The sequence below is a fragment of the Nelumbo nucifera genome, chromosome 2 (assembly GCF_055504915.1).
Source record: "Nelumbo nucifera cultivar China Antique chromosome 2, China Antique-T2T, whole genome shotgun sequence".
NCBI classification, from domain to species: Eukaryota; Viridiplantae; Streptophyta; class Magnoliopsida; order Proteales; family Nelumbonaceae; genus Nelumbo; species Nelumbo nucifera.
In genome coordinates, this window is record NC_142650.1 from 64004905 (window position 1) to 64029904 (window position 25000).

The 25000-nt window shown below is 35.3% G+C and overlaps 2 protein-coding genes across 2 annotated transcripts in view; both read left to right on the forward strand.

Moving 5' to 3' along the window:
* The window catches only part of LOC104607660 (signal recognition particle subunit SRP54, chloroplastic-like), an 88877-nt gene extending 75230 nt beyond the window's left edge, over positions 1-13647 (forward strand). Inside the window, exons 10-17 of the mRNA XM_010273339.3 lie at positions 4361-4498; positions 4580-4723; positions 5293-5368; positions 6359-6444; positions 6788-6913; positions 12948-13095; positions 13241-13305; positions 13393-13647. Coding sequence (XP_010271641.1) covers positions 4361-4498; positions 4580-4723; positions 5293-5368; positions 6359-6444; positions 6788-6913; positions 12948-13055 — 678 coding nt within the window. The 3' untranslated portion in view covers positions 13056-13095; positions 13241-13305; positions 13393-13647. The remainder of the gene's footprint in view (positions 1-4360; positions 4499-4579; positions 4724-5292; positions 5369-6358; positions 6445-6787; positions 6914-12947; positions 13096-13240; positions 13306-13392) is intronic.
* A 5812-nt stretch (positions 13648-19459) lies between these two features.
* Positions 19460-20277, forward strand: LOC148802275 (uncharacterized). The gene is made up of 2 exons (XM_088899446.1): positions 19460-19657; positions 19944-20277. Exons 1-2 carry the CDS (start codon positions 19502-19504, stop codon positions 20097-20099), a joined length of 312 nt encoding a protein of 103 aa, XP_088755572.1. The 5' UTR covers positions 19460-19501; the 3' UTR covers positions 20100-20277.
* Positions 20278-25000: the final 4723 nt, after the last annotated feature.

Sequence of the window (25000 nt, forward strand, 5' to 3'; positions counted from 1 at the left end):
GGTCCAAACAAATTGACTCAAGTAAATGAAGTAGCTTAGTGACACAAATCAACTCACCATCCCTTAATCCCCTATGAAATCCAAAGTCCTAGTTTAAAGACATGTGAATAAACGGGTTCGAAAGAAAATTTGCAATTGGCTCATTTTTGTAAAGGGGGAGAGAGTAGAGTGAAGGGAACTGATCTTTGAGGGGTTGATAACCCACCCAAACATCTTCCCAGAACCAAATAGAATCACTAGAGCAAGCATCATACCTGATAAGCCTGAGGAAGCGAGGGAGAATAGCATGTATAGCCTTCCAAGGTGTTGTAAGGGTAGTTCGACGAGATATCCTGGCATCCCAAGCATTTACTAAGTAGCCATGAATACTTGACACCACCTCATGCCATAATCTCTCTCTCTCGAGGCCATCTCCATAACCACTTCCCTAGGAAGGCTTCATTCTTCTGCACTATGTTCCCTATCCCTAGGCCCCCTTCTTCCTTAGGTTTATTAACTATCTCCCATCTAACTAGATGGTCCTTTTTCACCTCTCTTGGTTCCCACAAAAATTCCCTCATTACCTTCTTCAGTTTCTTAGCATCCCTTGGGGGAACCCTGAAAACTGAAAGGAAGTAGGTTGGAAGGTTGGCAAGTGTGGCTCTAATCAAAGTCACCCTACCCCCTATTGAGATGTAATTCGTTTTCCAGGCCACCAAGCATTTATCAAATTTCTCCACAATAGGGGCCCGAAAACTACTTTTTTTAAGGTTAGCTCCTAAGGGGAGATCTAAGTAGGTCAAAGGCCAAGAAGAGGTGGTGCAACCTAAACACCCTGTAATGGATTCTATCCTCCAATCTTCCATATTTACTCCAACCACACAACTTTTATCAAAGTTTATCCTCAAGTTGGAGGCAAGTTCAAAGGCTCTTATTAAATTCTTAAGGTTGTCCACCTTGCTTAAATCATTCCCTTTGTAGAAAATAACAATATCATTAGCATATTGAAGGTGAGTTACTGAAACGCCTCTCCTCCCTATTCTCCAACCCTTTATTTGGCACTCCTCATCTGCTTCGGAGATCAATCTACTAAGAACATCAACAACAAGTGTAAAGAGGAAAGAAGAAAGTGGGTCATCTTGTCTTAAGCCTCTATTGGCTGGAAGGAAATCCTTAACCACTCCATTAACCGAGACTGAATAATGACATGAATTTAAACATCCACTTATCCAATTACACCATTTGTCCCCAAATCCACGCCTTCTTAACACCTCCAACAAGAAACTCTAGTCCACTAGGGCATAAGCCTTTTCCAAGTCCAATTTGCAGACAAAGCCTTTTCTGCCAGATCTCCTCATCTCTTCCACACTCTCATTTGCAATGAGGATCTGATCTATAATTTGTCTATCCTGTATAAAGGCTCCTTGTGCTTGGCTAATGAGAGAAGGGAGAACTGCTATGATCCTCCTAGAGAGTACTTTTGCCAAAATCTTATAGATGCTAGTCACCAAGTTAATTAGCTGAAAATCTTTGGGGTGTTTGGCATCAATCTTTTTAGAAACTAGAGCTAGAAAAGTGGCATTGATTCCATGACTCACAATATGTTTATCCTCAAATTCTCTAATGACTCCAGTTAAATCTTCTTTGATTATGTCCTAGCAGTCCTGATAAAATGCCATTGTAAACCCATCTGGACCTAGTGCCTTATTTCTATCCATAGAAAAGACAACTTGTTTAATTTCCTCTTCCTCAATCATTCTTTCTAACCATCCCCTATTTGTCTGATTCAATGTTGGCCAGTCCTCCTCCCCCACTCAACTGATTCTCCAAAGGTCTTTGGAAGATTGATTTGAAGTGAGCCACAAACCTACTAGCAATTTCCTCTTGAGAGGTTATCTCAACTCCCATGAGGGATTTTCTTTGGGAGCCGGGAGAAGGTAAAAAAGACCACTTAATCAGTTGGGGGGTTGTTGGTAAAGAGGAAGGAGGATTAGGGCTCAAGAATGTGCTTAAAAAGAATTCAACTTTGTTAGGAAGTGGTTGTGGAGGTGGCCTCTGGAGTGAGATAGACTTTGGCACGAAGTGGTGAAGGGTATTCTTGGATTGCTCAGAGAATGGATGGGATGTTGGCACTTGAGGGCTAACTTGGCAACACCATGGAAATCAATTCATAAAATTCTTTTGCAGTTCCTTAGTTGTGTTAAGTATGATGCTTGTTCTGGTAATTCTATTTGGTTTTTGGAGGACATTTGGGCTGGAGATCTTCCTCTAAAAGACCTTTTTTCCGTTCTTGTACTCTGTTTGTTTGTATAAAAAAGAGGTTATCTCAAAATTCCTTCCGTCGGTTGTAAATTTGTTGGCGTTATCTTGGGATTTTGGTTTCTGTAGAGGGTTAAGTGATGAGGAAGTTGAGTGTCTGTTTACTTTTTGTCTACTTGATAAGGTTTGGTTGGATCCTTCGAAGTTTGATAAGAGGATTTGGGCCATTCACCCCAATGGGTCTTTTTCTTGTGGTTCCTTTTTCAAATTCCTTTGCCAAACATCCTCTCAACAAAGTTTCCATTCCAAAGAAGTCTGGTGTAGGCTGGTTCCCCCCAAGGTTATGACTTTGTGTTGGGAACTGTGGCATGATAAAGTAAACATGACGGATAACCTACAAAAGAAAAGTCACTTTCCTTGTATTTCACCAAATTGGTGCACTCTTTGCAAATCTCATGGTGAGGACTGTAATCACTTATTTTTATCTTGTAGTGTCATTGTAGAGCTTTGGGTTTGGCTTCTATCTTTGTTTGGGTATAGTTGGGATATGCCAGCAGAAGTAAGCACAATCTTTAACCCTTCTATGTTCTCTTGGCCCCATAAAAGAGGAAGGAAATTGTGGAAGTGTCGGCGAGCAGGCTTGATATGGACAGTTTGGGAAGAAAGAAATGCCCAAGATCTTCTAGGAAAAGGGGAGGAGTAATTGGGCCAGGAAGGATTGCATTATGTATAGGGCAATACATTGGTTAAAGACTCTCGAATTGTTTAAACCATTTCTCCTTTACTGGCTGTTGGAGGGATTGATTATCAGTAGCAAGCTGTTCCTCCTCCAAGGTAAGGGTATTGACTAGTTGGGTCCCCCCTCCTCACGGTTCATTGAAGCTGAATTTTGATGGGAGCAGCCAGGGAAACCCAGGTCCCTCTGGGTTGGGAGGTGTACTGAGGAATGAGGCTGGAGAGGTTGTCTTACTGTACTCTGGCCCATTAGGTGTTGGTAACTCTATTACAGATGAGATGTTAGCTGCAATACAAGGAATACTTCTTGCAAAAGAAATGGGTGTGGAGCAGCTTCTGGTTGAAGGGGACTCTAAGACAGTGGTGGACTGGTTAAATAATCTGGAGGATGCCACATGGGGCTACAAAAATGAGTTAAAGAAATTCAAATGGCTGACAAAGAATATGTTTGTAACAGTACAGTGGATTGGGAGATCAGCTAATGCGTTTGCTGATGTCTTGGCAAAACAAGGGACAAATAGGGAAACATTGTTCTGGTCGCAACTGTAACTTTTGTTTTAACATTCATGTACTCTTTGATGTAGTTTGTGTGTTTTCTGTTTGGAGAGGTGGCACCTCGTGCCTCTCTAAGGAGATTTTCATGTAACCAATCTTTGAATTAATGGAACATGATTCTTTATTTATCCAAAAAAAACAGATCAAATTCAGATATACCTAAATCAGATGGATTCGATTTGAATCTAATCCATCTGATTTGGGTTGAATTTGGATTAATGGAATATGATTCTTTATTTAATAAAAAAAAACAGATCAAATCAGATATACCTAAATCAGATGGATTCAATTTGAATCCAATCCATCTGATTTGGGTTGAAATTGGATTAATTTTGGATACAGAATACCATTAATAAGTTATAGTAATATGATCAAAATGTTCTATATTATCAATACAGTGAACTAAAAATGACTTGTATTGTATTTCATGAATAAAGTGAATTGAAAATAATTTCTATGAAATTTAAACGTATTAATCTTTAGTAAATATACAAAATCCAAACCAACTTTATAATAGGTGCAATATAAATTCTATGAAAATATAAGCACATATGTTCAAATACTATCAGATTGGATAGAGGTGGATCCATATTCGGTCCAATTATTTGCTTCAGGTCCATTGAGTTTCTAAGTTTTCCCTGCACATTAACAATTATAAATTTATTTCAGTCATTTAATAACACTATCTTACCCAGATATGGCAAGGATACAGCTGGATATGTTATTGGATATGAAATTTACACTAAAAATTGAAGTGTTCTGCATGATACAGCATCCTTGTACTGGTGTCAGTGTATCATAATTTAATAATTCATGATTGGACCATTGGCAGGTATCAGGGAAGCCAATCAAGCTTGTAGGACGGGGAGAGCGTATGGAAGACCTTGAACCTTTCTATCCGGATCGTATGGCTGGACGCATCTTAGGAATGGGTGATGTTCTTTCATTTGTAGAGAAAGCACAAGAAGTTGTGAGTGTCCAACCAGTTACATTTTATCTTCCATGAATGAATAGTATCATAATGTGTATGTGATCCGGATGTTGTAATTAGATGCGACAAGAAGATGCAGAGGAATTGCAAAAGAAGATAATGAGTGCAAAATTTGACTTCAATGACTTCCTAAAGCAGACTCGTGCTGTTGCACAGATGGGTTCCATGACACGTGTGCTTGGAATGATTCCAGGCATGGGGAAGGTAAAACTGTCTGATTTTTCCTTGAATTTTAGTATTTCATTTTCTCCTTTTTTATTGTTGTTTACTTTTCTGAAACTGTTATCTGTACTTCATTTGTGATGAAATCTTTTTACTCAACTTGGAAGATCATTGATTCAGGTTTGCTCAAGGACTTATTAGTTGATTTGATCGGTCAGTAATGTGGTAATTATAATTATAAATGCTATAAATAAACTTTAGAAAGAATAATTAAATAATGTTAATAAATTGCATTGGTCTTGACTTAGTTGAGATTTCTGAGTTAGCCTAACAAAGTCACATGACTTATCTTTTCGTTGCCAAACTTATCTTTTCGTTGCCAAGAAAATCTGTACAGTGATTACTTATTTCAGAGTCGAGATAGTGTATCAAGCTTTAAAACTGTTATATGAAGTTAAGAAATGATATGACAAATTAATCTGTCTCCAGGTTATTTTGGTTTCATAGGAATCTAAGCTGGGACAAATTGAATATGTGAACTTTAAATTTGAATTATTCTTGGTATACTGAGAATCATGTTCTTGACCCTCCTTGAATTATGCATGGGACAGGTGACTCCTGCACAAATTCGAGAAGCAGAGAAGAGCTTAAAGATAATGGAAGTAATGATTGAAGCAATGACCCCTGGTCTGTTTTCTTTTCTTTCTTTTCTTATAAGCTGGAATTATGAGATTTGAATTGAAAAACTGGGAGTAACCTTTTAGCCCTTACGATGGATGACTTGTTCACTTCAGGCTTAAATGGATAAACCTAGACTGGTTCACTCAGCTCAATTTAGCCTTAATCCAAACTATTTGTCAGAAAGACAAACCCGCCCTGCCATTGTTCTCTATCAAGAGTCTGAGCCCTTGCTCATTGATTGCTGCACCTAGGTGCCAATGCATTGTGTTGTCATCCAAATAACAGAAAAAAAGTGTGGACAAATTAACACCAGCGGAGTTCCTAGACCTAGCTTACACCAAGCATTAAAAGTGATGTTGTGGGCCAAAGTGCCATTTGTTAAAAAGCCATGCTCAAAGCAGGATTGACTAGAGTTAAATTCAAATTTCTTCAGTATTACTATGTTACCCAGAGAGAGAAAGGACGTGGCTGGACATGGTGTCAAGTATGAAATTTACACTAAAAACTTGTCTGACACAAGATGGACTTTTGTACAGGTATCTGGGCATTATTACATAGGATGTGGCCATGACTCTGGCATCAGGATTACATGAATAACACCAGTAGATAGTATAAGATATATTTAGCTTAGTCTAGCTTCCCATCACCTGCAACATAGTTTCACATTTCCTTTCTGCATGATAGAATTTTAGTTTATGTGAACCTTGGTTCATATGCTTTGCAAAGATTCCACTTTTATTGTTCGAAGATGCATTTGGGTATTGGCTTGCATTAACACATGACTTCTATTAGTTTGTTAATTGTGTGCAACTTGATTTAATTTATCCTTTATACTAAAACATGTAACCTAAGCATGGTTTTCTAGGATGCTAAAACTGAAGTAGATAATAACGTTAAAAAATTAACAAGTATACATTTCTGTTCAATGTATATATCTGTCAGAATTTCTGTTGAATCTGTTTCATTATGTCTTCTTTTTCTTTTTTTACTTTGCAGAGGAAAGGGAAAAGCCTGAACTATTGGCAGAATCCCCTGTTAGGAGAAAAAGAGTTGCACAAGATTCAGGGAAGACAGAGAAGCAGGTATTTAGATGTTGGTAATATCTTTTACCATTGAGCAGTCTGAAGTAAAAGGTCCCACAGGACTATGGAGGAAGCAGTGATAAGATAAAATATTCTTTCTCCTATATTTTTAGACTTCCATCCTAGAAGATTTCAAGGATTTCAACTTCATAACTTAAGATATGACTGGGATTGAATAATTTTTGTTGATCTTTGTGGTGCATAGTTTATATACAGCTTATTTACAGCTTGACTTGTAAACAACTTGTTTGCCTTTTTTATTTTTCATGCTATACAATTTCCTTTGATCTATCAAAAAAAAACTTACTGGAGAATAAATTAACCTTGTATTTAACTGTTTCAGGTGAGCCAACTTGTTGCCCAACTTTTCCAAATGCGTGTTCGTATGAAGAACCTAATGGGGGTCATGGAAGGGGGATCTATTCCTGCATTAAGTAATCTTGAGGAGGCACTTAAAGCTGAACAAAAGGTCTCTCACCCTCTCTCTACACCTGCATACATGCAAGGATAACATATTTTTGTATTTCATAGGGGAGTTTTGTGCCTTTGCAAGAAATATGTCAAATACAACATATGAACACTACACACATCAGAGTCCAAATTGCACATTGTTCTAACAGCATGATCTCATGAGCGTAGTTGTAATTGGCAATGTTTTGAAAATCGTAATCGTATCGTGAATTGAAGAGAATTTTGAATTGAATTGAATCGTGAATCGTATTGCCAATCGTAAGATTATTTCTATTTTTTGCAAACTTGTCCAAAAATCAAATATAGATATATTAAAAGGCTAAATATATAAAGTGACTTTAATCTATTTTTAATCTATATATACCATATATGTACTTAAAACAATACAATTCAGCACTTATACAATTTAACCTGCGCTTACATCAGCACCCCACAGCACATCTCAATTCATGTGGGGCACCTGCCATGGGGTGCTGATGTGATCTCCTTTAACCTACATATGATGGAAAATAAACTCAATTTCTTGTCTTAAATAACATAAATAAATAGTTTTCTAGTAAGGACTTAAAAAAAATCTCCCTTGGCAAAACTAAATATAAACAAAAAAATAACAAAGTAGATAACTAATTCTTAATTGAGTTTGTTTGAATAAGAGAAATTGTAAGATTTATGAATCAAATCATAGGATTCAAACAAAAGTCATAAGATTTTTGCAGAAAAGGATTCAGACATTAAGATTTGAATCAAAACCCTTGGGATTCATGTTTCAAATTGTGAATTGTGTTGTAAATCTTAAGATTTTGATGTCAACACTCTTGGCCGAATAGAGAAAAGAACAAGAATAATCTTAGAGGTGTCAAGAATGAATGACTCCCACCTCAAAGAGTCTCTTATATATTAAAAAATATGTAAAATTACAAGAATGCCCATATAGGGCTGAAAGAGAAAAGAAGAATAAAATGTAAAAGTAATATACAACAGGGACTATACTAATAAGGTATATCAAGTTACAGAGTCTCCACACCCCCCTCAAACTGATGCCTCGACATAAGCATCAGTTTGTCTATAAGAAAGAGATGTCGAACTCTAGTCATAGCTTTGGTGAAGATATCAGCAATCTACATGTCCGAGGCTACATGAGGAAGCGATATAGACCCAGTAGTGAAGAGATCTCGGATAAAGTGGCAGTCCACCTCGATGTGCTTGGTCCTCTCATGGAAGACAAGGTTAGATGCAATCTTGATGGCACTCGTATTGTCTGCATAAAGAGGAATAGGAGTAGGAACCTGAATGCCAAGATCCATAAAGAGAGACTGTAACCAAATAATCTCACTGCAAACCGAAGACATGGCCCTATACTCTGCTTCAATGGAAGATTTGGAGATTGTTTGTTGTTTCTTACACTTCCAAGAGATGAGTGAATCACCCATAAAAACACACCACCTAGAAGTGGACCTACGAGTGTTTGGATAACCAGCCCAATCCACATCAGCATATGCTCTAAGAACAGTCCCTGGGAAGTTGTGCTTCTAACATATTGAATGGTGCGATGAACAACAGTCATATGAGGCTGACGAAGAGCAAAAACAAATTGACTAACAACTTGAACAGCATGAGAAATATTAGGCCGAGTCATAGTGAGATAAATGAGGGACCCCACAAGCTGGCGATATAAGGCAACATCAGGAAGTAATGGACCTTCATATTTAGATAGCTTAAGATTTAGCTCCATAGGTGTATCAACATGTTTTTCATCATTAAGACCAGTAAGTTTAACAAGGTCAGAGACATACTTCTGTTGACAAACAGAATACCCTCGATCACTACGATGTACTTCCAATCCCAGGAAATATGTGAGAGGGCCCAAGTCCTTCATGTGAAAGGAATTGTGAAGTAATAGTTTCAATTCACGAATGCCTTCAACATCATTCCCAGTCAACAACATGTCATCAACATATAGTAGGAGAATGGTAATACCCTGAGGCCGTCACCTAACAAATAAAGAGTGATAAGAAGAACTCTGGCTATATCCAGCAACAACTACAACATCGCAAAAGCATTCAAACCATGCTCGGGGAGCATGTTTTAGACTAAATAGAGATTTTTTGAGGTGACGCACTAAAGAAGGATCACTGCAGTATCTAGGAGGAGGCTTCATGTAGACCGTCTCCTTCAACTGACCATGAAGAAAGGCATTCTTCACATCAAGTTGGCATATGGTCCAAGACTAAGCAACAAACACTGCTAAAAGAACACGGACTGTGGTGATCTTTGCAACAGGAGCAAAGGTTTCTTCATAGTCAATACCATACTCCTGACTATATCCCTGGGCAACTAAGTGTGCCTTGTATCAATCAAGAGATCCAGCAGACTTCAGCTTAATGTTGTAAACCCAACAACTCCCAACAATGGATGCATCTAGAGGAGTTGGCACAAGATCCCAAGTGTCATTCTCATGTAAAGCATGAATCTCTGCACCCATGGCTTCCTTCCAATGAAGGCTACTATTAGCTTCCTGGTAGGAGCAAGGAACATCTGTGGAGGATAGGACAACAGACAAAGAGCTATGGTTTAAAGGAAAACCATAGTAGTTAGGAGGTCTAGATATATGAGTAGAATGAAAAAGAGGAACAAAAGTATGAAGAGTGTCTGAAGTAGTGGTATCACTTACAGGAGTGGTAGGATGATGATCTGAACCAGGAGGAAGGAGAGTCACAGACGTAGGGGCTGGAGCACGTAACCGCTTGCGAGAGAAGACGAGAAAGTCATTCTTAGCAGAAGGAAATGGAGCATCCTGTGAATCAAAGTTTGGCAAAATAGAAACAGACGGTGCAGACAATCTAACAATTCCAGCAAAAAATGAAATGTGCTCAAGGAAAACAACATTATGTGATATACGAATGTGACGAATAGAGGGATCATAACAAAGAAATCCTTTGTAGACAAGACTATAACCCACAAAGGCACACATGACAGACTGTGCAGACAATTTAGAACGTTCATGAGAGGGAAGTTGAGCAAAGCACACACATCCAAAAACATGAAGCATAGATAAATTTGGAGAATGACCAAATAACTTTTGAAAGGGAGACATATTATCAAGAACTGAGGAAGGAATATAGTTGATCAAAAACACAGTTGTATTGGCTACGTCTACCCAAAAGGAAGGTGGAGTATGGGATTCCTGCAATAATGTCCTCACAACACTAAGGATATGCCCATTTTTGCGCTCGACCATACCATTCTGTTGAGGAGTATCTGGACAACTTCATTGCACTTGTATTCCATGGTCCTTCAAATAGGATAAAAAATCTCCATTAGTGTATTCTCCCCCTGAATCCGAACGGAGAATATGCACTTGTGATTGAAATCGAACCCACACCATAGCATGAAACAACTTAAATGCTGGGAACACCTCGGACTTGTGGCGAAGAAAGTATATCCATGTGTACCTGGTACAATCATTAATGAATGACACAAAATATTTGTATTCAAGCCGAGAAGAGACAGAAGCAGTCTAGACATCACTATGTATAAGCTCGAAGGGAGAGGTAGCATGCTCAGATATGTGAGGAAATGGTAAGGTATGACTCTTACTTAAGCAACAAGAAGCACAAGATGTATCAAAGGTGTGCAAGGAAGGAACTTTGTTCTTAATAAGGCCTAAATCAAACAAAAATTTTAATTTGTCAGAATGTAAATGACCCGGACGTTTATGCCATAAGTCCCAAACATTATTTCTATGACTTAGAAAGGAACTAGAAGTGGAGGAACTAAAATAAACTGATGATGTTGTTGTTTAAGGCTTCTTGAACTCCAATGCAAATAGACGGCCCATCCTGCGCCCCTTTCCTTTCACCTTCCCAGTGTTCCGGTCCTGAATCAAACATCCATCCTGAGAGAAGATGAGAATGTTACCTTCATCAATTAATTGACCAACAAAAATCAAGTTTGTAGTGAGATTAGGAACAAGAAGGGTCTTGGTAAGAGGGAAAGATGTAGTGGGTGAAAGCTTAAGAGAGATCACTACTACCAATGATGTTTAATTTTTCACCATTGGCAGTAACAATATGTTTGTGATGGGTTTAAGTAAGGTTACTTGGTTGGTTAGGGTAGGCTTTTGTCATGTGGTTGGTAGCTCCAGAGTCAATGATCCAAATATGAGAAGGAGAAGCACAATAACTGGAAAACTCACTAGGTAAGCCAATAGCAGAAAGAGCAAAAGGAATAGCAGATATTACCAGTTGTCGAATGTTTTGCTCAACTATAGATGCCAGAGAATCACCTTTAACAAAAGAATCGCCACCAGTAGTAGATTTTTTACTCCCATGTGCTACAACAACAGTGTCAATTCCATAGGTCGATCCTTCCAGTTTTGTAGGAATGGTATCGACTCTATCGGAGGCCATTTCAGCAAGAAAACAGCAGTCCAGGCACAAGGATACCAAAGACAACCAAATTCATCAATCAATAACTCAAGATGACAATCCAAAAAATGCAAGTTTTTAAGACTGTCGAGTCTAAGGCCTTTCAAATATGAATCTGAAGTCTGAATCAAATGAATGGGAGTCAAGAAAACTCTAGGACGACACTAGATCTAGGGTTGTAGGTTGATCGAGTTAGCTGATTGAAAGAAATCTGTGATTTACTAACACATCAGGTGTCTTCTTCAAGAACAAGGAGGTGTCTTGTGCTGATTGAGGCAGTCCTTAAAAACTCCAAACCAGAAACTGAGTGTAGGGTTAAGGAGAGCTTGAGAGAACCCTTCAATCTAGAGAGAAAAACTTAAATCGCAGGTTGATGTAGAAGGCCTGAAGTCCAAAAATGGAAACTGTATAGTGCTGCTGCCCCAAGAAAAAGATTAGAACTCCTTCAAAAACTTCACCAAATCAGATATTGTTTGTAGGTGGAATAGATCATGTCTAGGCGACACCAGATTTGAAGTCCAAAGCTGTTGCAGTCCAAAAAAGGAAATTGTACAGTGCTGCCGCCCCAAGAAGAAGATCAGAACTCCTTCGAAAACTTCACCAAATCAGATGCTGTTTGTAGGTGGAATAGATCAGCTCTAGGCGACACCAGATCTGAAGTTTGGCCTCAAACCAATGTCTCCCAAGAGAGATCTAAAGAAATCTCTCCTGCTGGTTGCACAAAGAAGAAATAACAGAAAAGGTGATCAAGACAGCCCTAATATGACAGGTTTACTGCTTCTAATGAGGTTCAAGAGAGTGAGAAAATAGATCAGAGAGCAACCTGCTCTGATACCATGTCAACACTCTTGGCCGAATAGAGAAAAGAACAAGAATAATCTTAGAGGTGTCAAGAATGAATGACCCCCACCTCAAAGAGTCTCTTATATATATTAAAAGATATGTACAATTACAAGAATGCCGATATAGGGCTGAAAGAGAAAAGAAGAATAAGATGTAAGTAATATACAACAAGGACTGTACTAATAAGGTACATCAAGTTACAGAGTCTCCACATTTGACAACCAGAGGGATTTCAAGTTTTTCTTTTTCACTTACTCATTACTTCTTTGGGGGGTGGAGGTTGCCAAATGTTCATTTTATTTTATTCATAAAGGATCTTTTCCTTTCCAGTCTCTACTTCTTAGGGTTTCTGCCCCAGTAATGTTATGGCAACCAATTGAGGTTTGTGAGTATGATGCAACTTGCTAAAACTGAAACTTGCTCCAGTGTTCAATGAAAATTAAAACTATGATCATCTATGTTATAGCAAGGGCATGGCTGGATATGGTTTTTGGTTACAGAATTTACACTAAAAGCTGAAGTATCCAACCAACGATAAAAATAAATATAAGTAAAGCATCCAACACAATATTAGCACTCTTGTATAGGTATAAAGGTATCATAGGTGCCCATTGTTTCAGGAAAAAAAACCTTTTCCCACCGTTTCAGTAATTAGCTTATAAGTTATTTATTTTAATGGTAATAATAACCTCTATATATTTGTGAAACATGTCCTTGTGAAGTAGTGGTGGTGTTCTCTTGTCATTTTTTTAATTGTGTCAGGCACCTCCTGGTACTGCAAGGAAGAAGAGGAGATCAGAATCTAGGAAACAATTTGCCGATTCAACGTCAGCAAGGCCAAGCCCTCGTGGTTTTGGGACCAAGACCTGAGAATTCAGTGTTCAATAATGAGCTTCACCCATCACCAAAGGTTTGGATTTCTGTTTATCAACCCCTATACATATACATGTGTGTATTACATTTGAAAGGGACTCAGCGATCTCTGTTCTAATTTTTACTCTGTTGATCGTTGATGTTATTATTATCATTATTCATACTAGTGATGGTATTACCAGGAATTTTTGCAACCAGATTTTCCTTGAGCTGTCAGAATGAATTCAAAGGCTTAGGTATCCAACAGGTAATCTAACAGAACATTATTGTTTTTTAATATGATTTCAAATTATTGATTGAGCCGTTCCAGTAAAATCCTTTGTTCTAAGTGTAGAATGAACACTTGCAAGGCTTCAGGAGGATGGACCCGCTATTCCACTGTACATCTCGTGCTATATTTGTCAATTAAACAAGTTTCTTTGAGGGTTAAAAGTTGAAAATAATGATATTCTCTTGAGATGCCCACCCAAACAAATCAATGGGTTCAGTGTTATAGTTAGTAATTTTAATGCAAACAAATAAAAAATTTATGTCATGTGTTCAAGAGAAAATTTTAATGCAATCTGTTTTTTCAGAGGTTCCAGCATTCAGAATACCTAACAACTCCACTACTTACATTTAAGACCGTTGGGCAAGTCTTTTTTGAAAGATTTTCGGAAAGCTCTGGCAGTCAAAAGATAGTGAGCTTTTGCATCAAGATCTTGACAGCCTGAAGGCCATTTGGTTAAGACGTGTCTTTCTGCACGAAAATGAGTTGAAAAAACTGAAAAGATCCATCTGGAGCTTCTAAAAAATAGTTCAAAATAGGCTTTCTACGTCTTTTCGGCACAATGTCTTTTGGTAGCCTAGATCTCCTGCAAACCAAACGGAAAAAGACTATAATGCAAGTCTGCCAGACTTCTAAATAACTGGCAGACCATGCGGAAAGACACACCTGCCAAACGAGGCTTTATAGAAAGTAGCAAAGTTGTCTTTGACAATAGGGAGGTGTTAGCCAATTTGAATGATTTTGGTTGCAAAAACAAATGCAACTCATAGTCTCATACAACAGCAAAAACCAGATGATTTTGCTAATGTGGCAGTTGTTTTTATTTTAATAAAATAAAATCATGCGTGTTTGCAAACCTCTTCAGGCGTTCTTTGTTTCAAAGATGAGAATTCAGATTCACCAAAACCATCGTTGTCAGCCTAAGGGTTCAAATCGGATACCAATTTGAAAATTTTACATAGAATTCAAATTTTAACAAACTCTTGGGCCTAAGCCCATCCAAGTTGTTCCCCTACTCAGCCTAGGGGTACAAGTCGAATACCCCAATTTGAAAAATTTGCACAGCATTGGGTACAGGCTCTTGGGCTAGGCCCATTCGAATTTTAATAAATCCTTGGGCCTAAGCTCACCCAAGTTGCAACCGTTGTCATCCAAAAGCATTGTTGATCAAAGTGGTGATCCAACTACAGAGCTCCACCAAATCCAATAACACTTGCCAAAGTTCTTGATTTAACTATTTAAGCCTCTTCGCCATAGCTCGAGAGTAGACCTGTTTATGGGCCAGGCCGGGCTTTCACTTTTCATTAACAGATTTTTTGAAGGCCCGAGCCCGAGCCTGGCCCCCGTAAAAAGCCTGAAGCCCGGGCCTGGGCCTGAGCCCGAAGTCAAGCTCAACAGGTTATATTGACGCAGAGATGATAGAGAGATGCTTGGGACTGGAACGTCTTTGTAAATGTGTAAGAATTTATGCTAATGCCATTGGAAACGAGAGTCAAGATCAAAGCTGCACTGCTGCAGATACTTATCTGGCTTTAGAATTTAGAAAGTGTTTACTTTGGCCGTTTTTTGGTGCTATCATCGAAGGCGCGTTAAGGTTGCTGAATACAGAGAATCGAGTTTGATCGCTTGCTGTACTTTATGATCATCTCGTAGAGTTTGACTGGCTTATATTTGACTATTTATTTGCACTTAGGCGCTCGGTGATGTAGAGTATTCAAGTCCTTTTTATATTATATAAATTAGTTGTGCTGAGCCGGGCATGGACCGGGCTTTTTTGACAAATCCTGAGCCCGGCTCGAAATATAATTAGGCTAGGTGTTTTGGGCCCGAGGTCAGGCCCGTGGGCCTAACTACATGTCCAAGCCCGACTAGGGTGCGGGCCAGGCCATCGGACTACCCGGCCCATGAACAGGTCTATTCGAGAGTCAGTTTCCATGATAAAATTGTTAATATGGGCCCAACTAGCCCAACTCTATAAAAACTAGGGCCAGGCCCGGGTTCACTGTATGTGTAGTCTGAAGGTCCATAGTTATTTCGAGCTTGGTGTAGGTCAACGGTCAACCAGGCCATTGTCAAGGAAATTTTAAACAAGAAACTAATAAGATTTTTGTATTTGAGGGAAATAGAACAACCACAACCTTGTAATCCTGTATGGCTGAAATGGGGTGTAAGTCAAGTTAGGTTATTAGCTTAGGTTAAGATCAACCCTGATCTAACCCGAGGTGATGAATCCCAACCCTAACCCTAATCCACCCAACCTTCAAACCATTGTAATCAATTCTAATCTAACCCAATCAAGGTTCCTCAACCCTAATCAAAGCCTACCCAACCTAAAGATGGTATTAAGATTTGTTTGGGTTTTGCCATGAGATGTTGCTAACTATTGAGGTGTGTTTGACCCTTTTCTTTTTTTTTTCTTTTCTTTTTGTTAACAAGGGAAAACCTAAAGACTTACAAACTATACGGGATAGCCCTACCCTATGCAACACTAAGATGGTGTTCTATAGCGTAGATGAGAAATTGGGTAGTGTATTTTCATTCACACACGAGTGTGGTGATGAAAACAAACCACACCCCAACAAGGTAATTGTTTTACAATGTGGAAAAAAATGTGTGGACTGATCCACACTACACCTCCATGGGCATTCTGCAAGGTGTGGCATATTTCAGTTTGCACATTGTATTTGATTTCATGCATCTCAACCACAACATTTGAGATAATCTATGTCATTAATCATTATAAAAGCAATATATTATTTTTTGTAATATACACAATAGAAAAATATTAGTAAATTGCTAAGAATTTTAATAGTTAATAAAACTAATATTAGTAATAATTAATAATATTAAATAACAAATAGTGATATTAATATTAATTAAAAACGAGTAGTAATATTAATGATAATTGATAATTGATAATTGATAATCTTAACAACAATTTTAATAATTTTTAATAATATCAATACAAATTAATATTAATTACTAATATTAATAAAAGTAATATTTGAAACTTAATAATTAATAAAATAATATTAATATTAATTAATAAACACGAGTAGTAGTGGCAAGTGGTTCAAACAGAGAAGAGTAATATAGCATGAGAATAAACGAAATATGGATATTTACCAGTTACCATCGACGATCTGATGCAACAGTGGTCGGAGGAGTAGTGAGTGGTTCAAACTAGGTTTGTCAATGATACCCAAAAATCCAATGCCTGATCTAACATCCGATCTGATTATCTTAGATTCAAATGATGTATTTATGTAATCGGATTGGATTTGGATGTTACAATCTACATACGATTAATAATTGGACCGGATTTGGATTAATTTTAATATATAAATTTTATATAATTATATTTAAAATTATAAAAATATATTCTATATTATATTATATATGAATTTAGTATGTTACATTTATATTAATTTATTATATATAAAAGTTGAAAAATAAATAAATTTTATTTTTGTAGAATTTTAGAAAATTTATAGCAGAGTTAGATTAAATCCGAATTTGATTTGAGCCCGTTAGGATTCGAATTCGAATCCAAGCTGATCGGATTCAGATGTAGGTTCTCAATAATCAGATTGAATGTGAATTTTGTTGCATCCGATTTGAGTTCCATTCGATTACAACCATAGTTCAAATAGAGAAGAGTAGCAATATGCAATGATGGGTAGAGAAGAATAGCAATGACGAGCTCACAAAGAAGTGTTGCAACAGTAAAAAAAAAAGAGGTCTTATATTAGGGTTAAAAATCCATGCGAAGTATAAGATCGTTATTCTATATGCAAAACGGTGTGGTGTAGATGCTTTCATGAGATATACCCGTGGATGAGAAAATGAACTATGGTGTAGACCAATCCATGAGAGTGTGGATCAATCCACACCACAACCAACCGAACGCATGGCATAGAGGTGGTGTGGATTGAAACTGAATATATCATGGCCAATTCACACCATTGAACACCACCTAAAGCAAACATAAGCAAACAAACTATTTCGGAAATGTGAGGATGAGACTTAGTTCGAGTGCCCATGGCCAGCTAGCTAGCTAGTTAGCAGCACCATTGGCTTCTCTTAGAGTATGCATGTATGTAACCAATGTTTTCAAAACCGGACTGTCTGGGACGGTTGGACCAGAAAAACGAGGAACTAGACACCTGACCGGTTCTGTTAAAACCGTTGATTTGGTCAGTGAAACGCTGACCCAAGCAGTCAAACTATTGAATCGTTCGACCCAGGAACGGTTTTTAGCCATTTTTTTGTTTTTTTTATTTTTTTTTAATTTTTAATTTTTTTGTTAGAGCGGGTCATCCGTTTGGACTAGACGGTCAGACCATTTGATCCGGGAACTGGACCTAGAATGGTTCCCTGTTTGATCTAGTTCTAAAAACCTTGTATGTAACACAATGTTTTAAAAACTGACCCGAAACTTGAATTGCTTTGATCACTGGTTTCCAAGTTAGTAGTTCGACCATTCAGTTTGAATGGATGGTGTGTTCTAATTGAAAAAAAAAATAATTAAAATAAAAAACAAAAAATCGTTGTCCAAGTCAATGATTTGATTACCAGGGTCAATGGGTCATTGGGTCACTGATCAAGTCAACAGTTTTTGGCCCAAGAACAGTTTTAGGGTGAAATGAAACCTGTTGCCTAGACAGATCCTAGGTCAACTGGTCTGACCGTCTAATCCGGTCCACCATCAATTTGGACCTATTGCAAATTTAATAACATTCTTTGATGATGGGGTTGCTATCCCTCGAAGACAATTGATAACCAACTTAGAGTCTCCTTCCACGACGATCCTTCTCATTCTAAACCACTGCCCAGGCCTCTTCTTCTAGGGCTGTTCACGGGTTGGTTTGGTTCGGTTGCACTTGATTTTGTCAACCAAATCGAAAAAGTCGGGTTGAATTTGAGGCGAACCGAAACCGACTGATAAAGAGAGAAAACCGATTTTAAATTTCATTTTATGTAACACTGGTTTAATCGGTTTTAGTTAAACCGAACCAAAATTAATGCTTGTAGCCTAAAATTGTACCTATATGCTCCCTACATTTTTGACAAGTTGTAGTTGGCTAGTTGAGTGTTAGTCAGTCCCTGTATAGGTTCAACCTGTACCTATAGCTGTCTCTTTGCTTTTCACTCCTATGAATAGAGTCAACATTTTACTTTTTTGTGTCAGTCCCTATATTTAACTTTTGTTCAAGGTTCAAAGTATCGATATGTATTGGCCTGTATGTATCATGCCGATGGATTTCTGATACACCCCTGGTTCTGACCGGTTCAGGGGGTGGAGGAGCCTTAAACCGGTCTCTTGAACCGGTTTTGAAAAAAAAATAAAAAAGGCAAACAAACACTATTAATATTGCCCGATATGCCTCTACCGGCGTATCAGGCATATCGATATTTTAAACCTTGCTTTTGTTAGTTGGATCATAGATAGAGATGATTAGAAAGTAGTGGTTGTCAATCAAATTTTAAAGAGATGAAAAATATATAAGATATATGTGATACAAAAGGCAAATATGTATACGTATGCTCGGGTCGGTTTCACATCAAGTTACAAAAAGCAATACCGCAATCAAACCGATACATTGGGTTTTGTCATTTTTTAAACCGAGACCGACCAAACCATTTTAGAAACCGACCATCTCGGGTTGAGTCGGTCCGGTTTGATCGGTTTATAACATCTTCTGAACAGCCTTATCTTCTTCGTTGATTTAACAAACTTTGACGATAAAGTGAGTTCTCCTGAGGTTATCTCTTGCAACGACTCCTATTATTGCTGATTTGTTTCCCTTCCTGCCTAAAGCATCAACATTTATGGTAGGTATGGTTTAACTTGAAATGATTGTGGCAGGCTTTAATCTGAATGTTTCAATCCAATCAACGGCTTTTGGCCCAAGAACAATAATCTTGGTTATCCTCTTTCCAAGAAATAGAACTGAAATACCCACAAGGGCATCTTGGTCACTTCAGACATCATATGAGTTGGTTAATTCCGACTGTTTCTACGGAGAGTTGAAGGAAACAATTGAATGGAAACCTTTCATTAAGGGCTCTGGTATAGACACGTGGCACCTGTCTTCCTGAACTCGTTCAAGTTCAAATTTGAAAGCCCACTTCTCTCTATTCTCTCCCTGCAAGAATTTTGTTTTCAGAAACAATGGCAAGCCCAAGAGGAATTAATGGAAACCCAGGAGATTCTGATTTCACATTTCAACCTGCAGATGCTGATGGAGAATTAAATCTTCAAAAGACTAAGGATTTTCCAGTTGATCCCGTTTCCTCTAAAGTTACTACCACTAATAATGAGCTCATGGTATTTGGCTTTTGTTCTCTGCTATTTTTTTTTCTCTTTTCCTGTTCAAAGATGATATCTTGGTCAGAAAATCTTGCTCAATATATTTCATCAATGGGTCTGTTTAAATCTAGATTTTCTTCATACATTTGAACAAAAATTCATATAGGCAACCATCCAATACCCAACTCCTTTGATAAATACAAAAGATTGGTTATGCCGATTGACATTTATTCAAGTTTTGAAAGAATGGAATTAGTTGAAGACTTTAATGTGAGTCTCAATTTGTACCTTTTTTTATTGGAAGGAACATGCAAAGGCCGAGCAGAAGATGGAGGAGGAGAAGGAGAAGGAAAAGAAGGATGCAACGCAGAAGCTCAAATCAACTATTATAATTTCTGGGGTGGTGGTTGCTGTGATCGGCGCCATCTTCGCCATTACTAAGAAATTGAGAGAAAAATGAAATCACAAAGCAGGGAAACCAGTAATTTTGGCATTTTTTTCTCTTTTTCCATTTTTCTTTATTTCTTTTTTTAAATCATGTGAGTCAAATGTACTTCAGATATGATGCAGCTTAAGGCTTGAATTATTTATAAGGAAAGAAATTTTGATGGAACATTTCTGGTTGGTTTATCTTTCTCCATTTTTTCTCTGAATGCAAGAATCATGAATTCTATTTATGAAAAAAAAAAGAATCATGAACTCCAAAATGTATATTTATTCAATGGAATGACATAATTAGATCTTTAAATTTTTTACCCACATTAGTTTTATTTTATTTCTTGGTTTTAGTTTAATTGAAGGATGATTTAAATTTAATTGATTCTCAGTTTAGGCATTTCCTGCCTGAACCTCATCCTTAAAACACAACTAGTAGGGGTGTCCATGAAAAATCAAAAAACCGAAAAACCGAACTGGTTGGTTTGGTTTCGGTTTGGAATTTTTGAAAAACCGAAGGACTGGTTCGGTTTTCGGTTAACCTATAAAAAAACCGACAGTTAACCGAACCGATCGGTATATATATTTATATGTATATTTTATATATATTTTTAATATATGTCACATATTTTCTATGTATTTTATATAAATATATATTCATTATATATATATATATATATATACTTATATTATATTTATAATGATCTATTTATAAATATATTATATATTTTCAAAATATTTATAATATATATATCATTTATTATTTATAATATAATATTATACATATATTTATATAATATATATTATAAATATAAAAAACCGAAAACCGAAGAACCGAATCGGTCAAAAACCAAAATTGGTGGACCGGTTAACCGGTGGTACTGGTTCGGTTTCGGTTTGGCAAATGGAAAAACCGGTACCACCGGTTTAGTTTACAAAAAGGGGCCATGGCTCGGTTAACCGAACTGTGGACACCCCTAACAATTAGCAAACTTTCATTAGAAGGGGAAAAATAAGAAAAAGCCACAAGGGAAACTACTTGGTGTTTGCAAAGCCAAAGGCCCGTCAGTTTACAACTTTACATGGTTAAGAGGGGTAGAGGTGTAAATTGGGTTGTGCCTCCTGTGGCTTGGCACTGCCTGACACAATCATGTGGGCTATGTTGGGCCTGGAGTTTTAGGTCCATGGGCTAGGCCGGTACAATATGACCAAGTGGGCTATGCCGCTCGTGCCCGTGCCCGCGAGCCAGCACGGTCCATATATATTATTTATATATATTATGTATATATTTATATATAATATATAATATATTATATAAATTATAATATATTAATAAAATAAACAATTGTTTTCAATTTTATTATACTAATTTATTTAATTATTGTATATATAAGAAATTGTATACATCAAAATTCATATAAAATTAAAATTTTAAGGGTTTTTTTTAATTTTTTTAAATAAATAGCTTTGGCCTGGTCTATGGCCCACGGGCCAGCCCAACCCACGGCATGGCACGGGGCCATGCCGGGCTGACCTCCCAAGTTATCTCAGGGGAGGGTGGCATAGCCTACACTTTGCACGGACCACCTGTGGGCCGTGCCAAGCGTGCCGACCCGACATGCCTGTTTTACACCTGTAAGAAGGGGCAATCAAATTATTTTTCCTATTCAATTAAAGCATGGTTTTAAAGGGCTTAGGGTTTGAGGCAAGATGAAAAGATTTAGTCTAACGTTGATGTGAGGTTTAGGCCCTCGTCAGAAAGAGGCTTGGGGTGTAGCTTGAGGCATAAATATCAACTATCAAGTACCAACTACTATTGAGTGATTTAATACAATAAAAGTTATAGTTCAAAATCTATGTGAGGGACACTTTGGTAATAATGGGACAAATAAAAAGAGTAAAATAAAAGGCCAATAAGGAAAATGAAGTTCTTAGTTTCTCAATGTTGAAAGTTTAATGCAATAAGGACTAAGAAGAAGCTATATAAGTCTCTCCTTGGAGGAAACCCCCCTTCCTAATTTTCTGTTTTTGTGAATTTTTTATTTTTTTAATTTCACATAATTACCCATTAAACCAATAAGTAAATCACATATACCTAACTATTTCTAACAACCATAAAGCTTTTCTAATGTTTAGTCAAGTGGCACTACGTTCCCCTACTTCCTCTTAAATTGTCTCTAACTCCTATTTATCTCCGAAATTATCTCAAACTCCTATTTATCTCTTAAATTATCTCTAATTTAGTAGAGAGATTCTCTCCTAAACTATATCTAATTCCTATTTATCCTCTCCTCCACTTTTTATCTATATCTATCTAAAGAAAGTTTCAATTAAAAAAATTCATAACTATTTAAATGTCATAACAAAATTATATACTAAACTTAAAATATTTATTCAAAACACAACAAAATTAATATATTTAATAATATTCATATTATTAATAATTCAATATTTTTACAAAATTAATCATGAAATTATGTAGTAACAATATAAATTATAATTTTACAAATTATTCAATAATAAAATTTAACATTAAAAAATAAAACATTATTTAAATATTTCAATAACTAAAAATATTAAATAAAAACATTAAAAATAGCTAAATATTATAACAAAATATTTAATATTACGTAATAACATTTAAATATTTTACATATTATTTAAATATTTAAATAACAAAATATTTAACATGAAAAAATTTTAAATAGTTAAAATAACGAAATTATGTAATAAATTAAAAAAAATCATAAAAGTAGAAAAATAATTATAATAGAATTCATAATATTCATATTAATAATAATTTAACATTTTACAACATTAGTAACTAATTAGGTAATACTAGTACAATTATAGTTTTACGGATTATTAAAATCAATAAATAATTAATATTTTAAGAATTTAAATAACAATATTATTACAATAACTAAATAATATTGTAAATAACTAATTTCACTTATATCATTTAATAATTATAGAAAATAACTATCAAAAACGTATATTTATTAGTAATAATTTTACAATAATACTGTATATTCATTATATATTTATGTATACTATAATTAATATTAATTTTACTTTTAGTAATTATTTATTTTTTTATAAATATACTTTCAATAATTATTTATAAATCTATTTATATTTTTTATTTAATAGAAAATTATCAATAATTATTGGAGATTAACAACTATTATTTAACTTTTGAAATTTAATTTATCGTATTTATTGTATTCTGTTATAAATTTATTTTTAGTAATTATATATTTTTTATAATTTATAGATTAATACTTATTAGAGATTAAACTATTATTTGAGATTACACTAATTATTGATTAATTTAGTACATTTTTAGTGTTTATTATGTTTTTGCAATTATTGTATTTTTATTATATATCTATTATATTTTCATTATAAACTTATTTTCAATGATTGTGTATGTTTGCTATGAATTTTCAATAATTATTGGAGATTAAACTATTATTGTTTATTAGAGATTAGACTATAAATTTAGTTGAAATTAGGAGTGTTCAATGATTGGTTCAGTTTAGTTGCAGGTTGTTTCGCCAACCAAATTAATCTGGTCAACTCCGTAGTTTGTCACTCGAAACCGATTGACCATTACTGAAAACCCACAACTCGGGTTGTATTGATTTGGGTCTATTTTCGGTTTAGTTTGTTTGTTCAAAAGATTAAACTTAAAAATTAACTTTAAATTTCATAAATTACAATGATATTATTAAAAAATAAATTACAAAAATTAAATCTATGATATAAAATATTTTAGACTAAGAAATATGGGAATTTTCTTACTTTCCAGTATTAAGAAATTATATTTAAAATATAAAATATTAATATATATTTATTAAACCAAAGCTGATCTGAAATACTAGAAAAGCAACCAACTCTGATTGAGTTTGATCGGATTGTTTATTAAAATGTTAAAATATAAAACAATTATATACTCTTATGTATTTCTATTATTTAACTTTAGCTTAACAAAGCCCCTACATTGCACGGGTCCCCATCACCATGCCTCTCCTTGCTCCATTATCCCCACCCTACATTCTCTTTGACTTTCTCCCCTCTCCCCTTCCCACCACTCCCATTAAGACATGTCACCCAACTACCTAAAAATATTCATATAATCTCTCTCCTAAGGTATCTTATTTAAACCAATAGAAAAGTATCATGTTACCCCACTCCCCAATCAATTTCTAAAATGTATCCCCCCCATCTATATCCACTCTCTCTCATTTAAAACATTCATATTAATTAATAAATAGTTAAATACAGTTAATATTACCAAAAGTTAATAAGTACAGTTATTAAATTACCAAAAATTAATAAATATTGTCATTAGTTAACTCATTAACAACATTTTATAGAAATTGCAAACTCTTTAACTAATTTCTATAAAATTGAGAATTATATTTAATAATTATCAAACAGTATAAAATTTTAGTTATTGTTATTATTATAATTAATAACCAAATACAAATTGGGGAACAAAATATTATAATGTTAGAAAATGAAATTGTTAATTAATTTATATTGAAAGATAAAAGATAAATTAGTGTAATTTTGTTAGTAAACTACCAAATAAAAAATATATTTAATAACAATTTAAAAATTTTCAATAAATCCCCATAGTTACACAAATGTAATAAAATTTTCAAAAAATTTCATAAAACTACATTTTCGTAACATAAAATTTTTGAAATTAAAAGATATAAAGTATTTGAAAGTTTATTTAAAATGCATTAAATAATTATTGAAAATTATTAGAATATATTGGAAATTTTATGAAAATTTATTACATTTGATAGAGTTTGGAAAACCATTGAAAAATTATGTAATTTTCATTGCAAATTATTAAAGATAAATGACTATGGGAAATGAAAAACTATAATTTGAACAAACAATAACACA

Bases quoted from the DNA above. Each gene is read 5' to 3' on its own strand.
- LOC148802275 (XM_088899446.1), top strand. From the start codon at position 19,502: ATGGCAAGCCCAAGAGGAATTAATGGAAACCCAGGAGATTCTGATTTC. The intron at 19,658-19,943 runs GTATTTGGCTTT...TTTTATTGGAAG, and splicing joins CCACTAATAATGAGCTCATG to GAACATGCAAAGGCCGAGCA.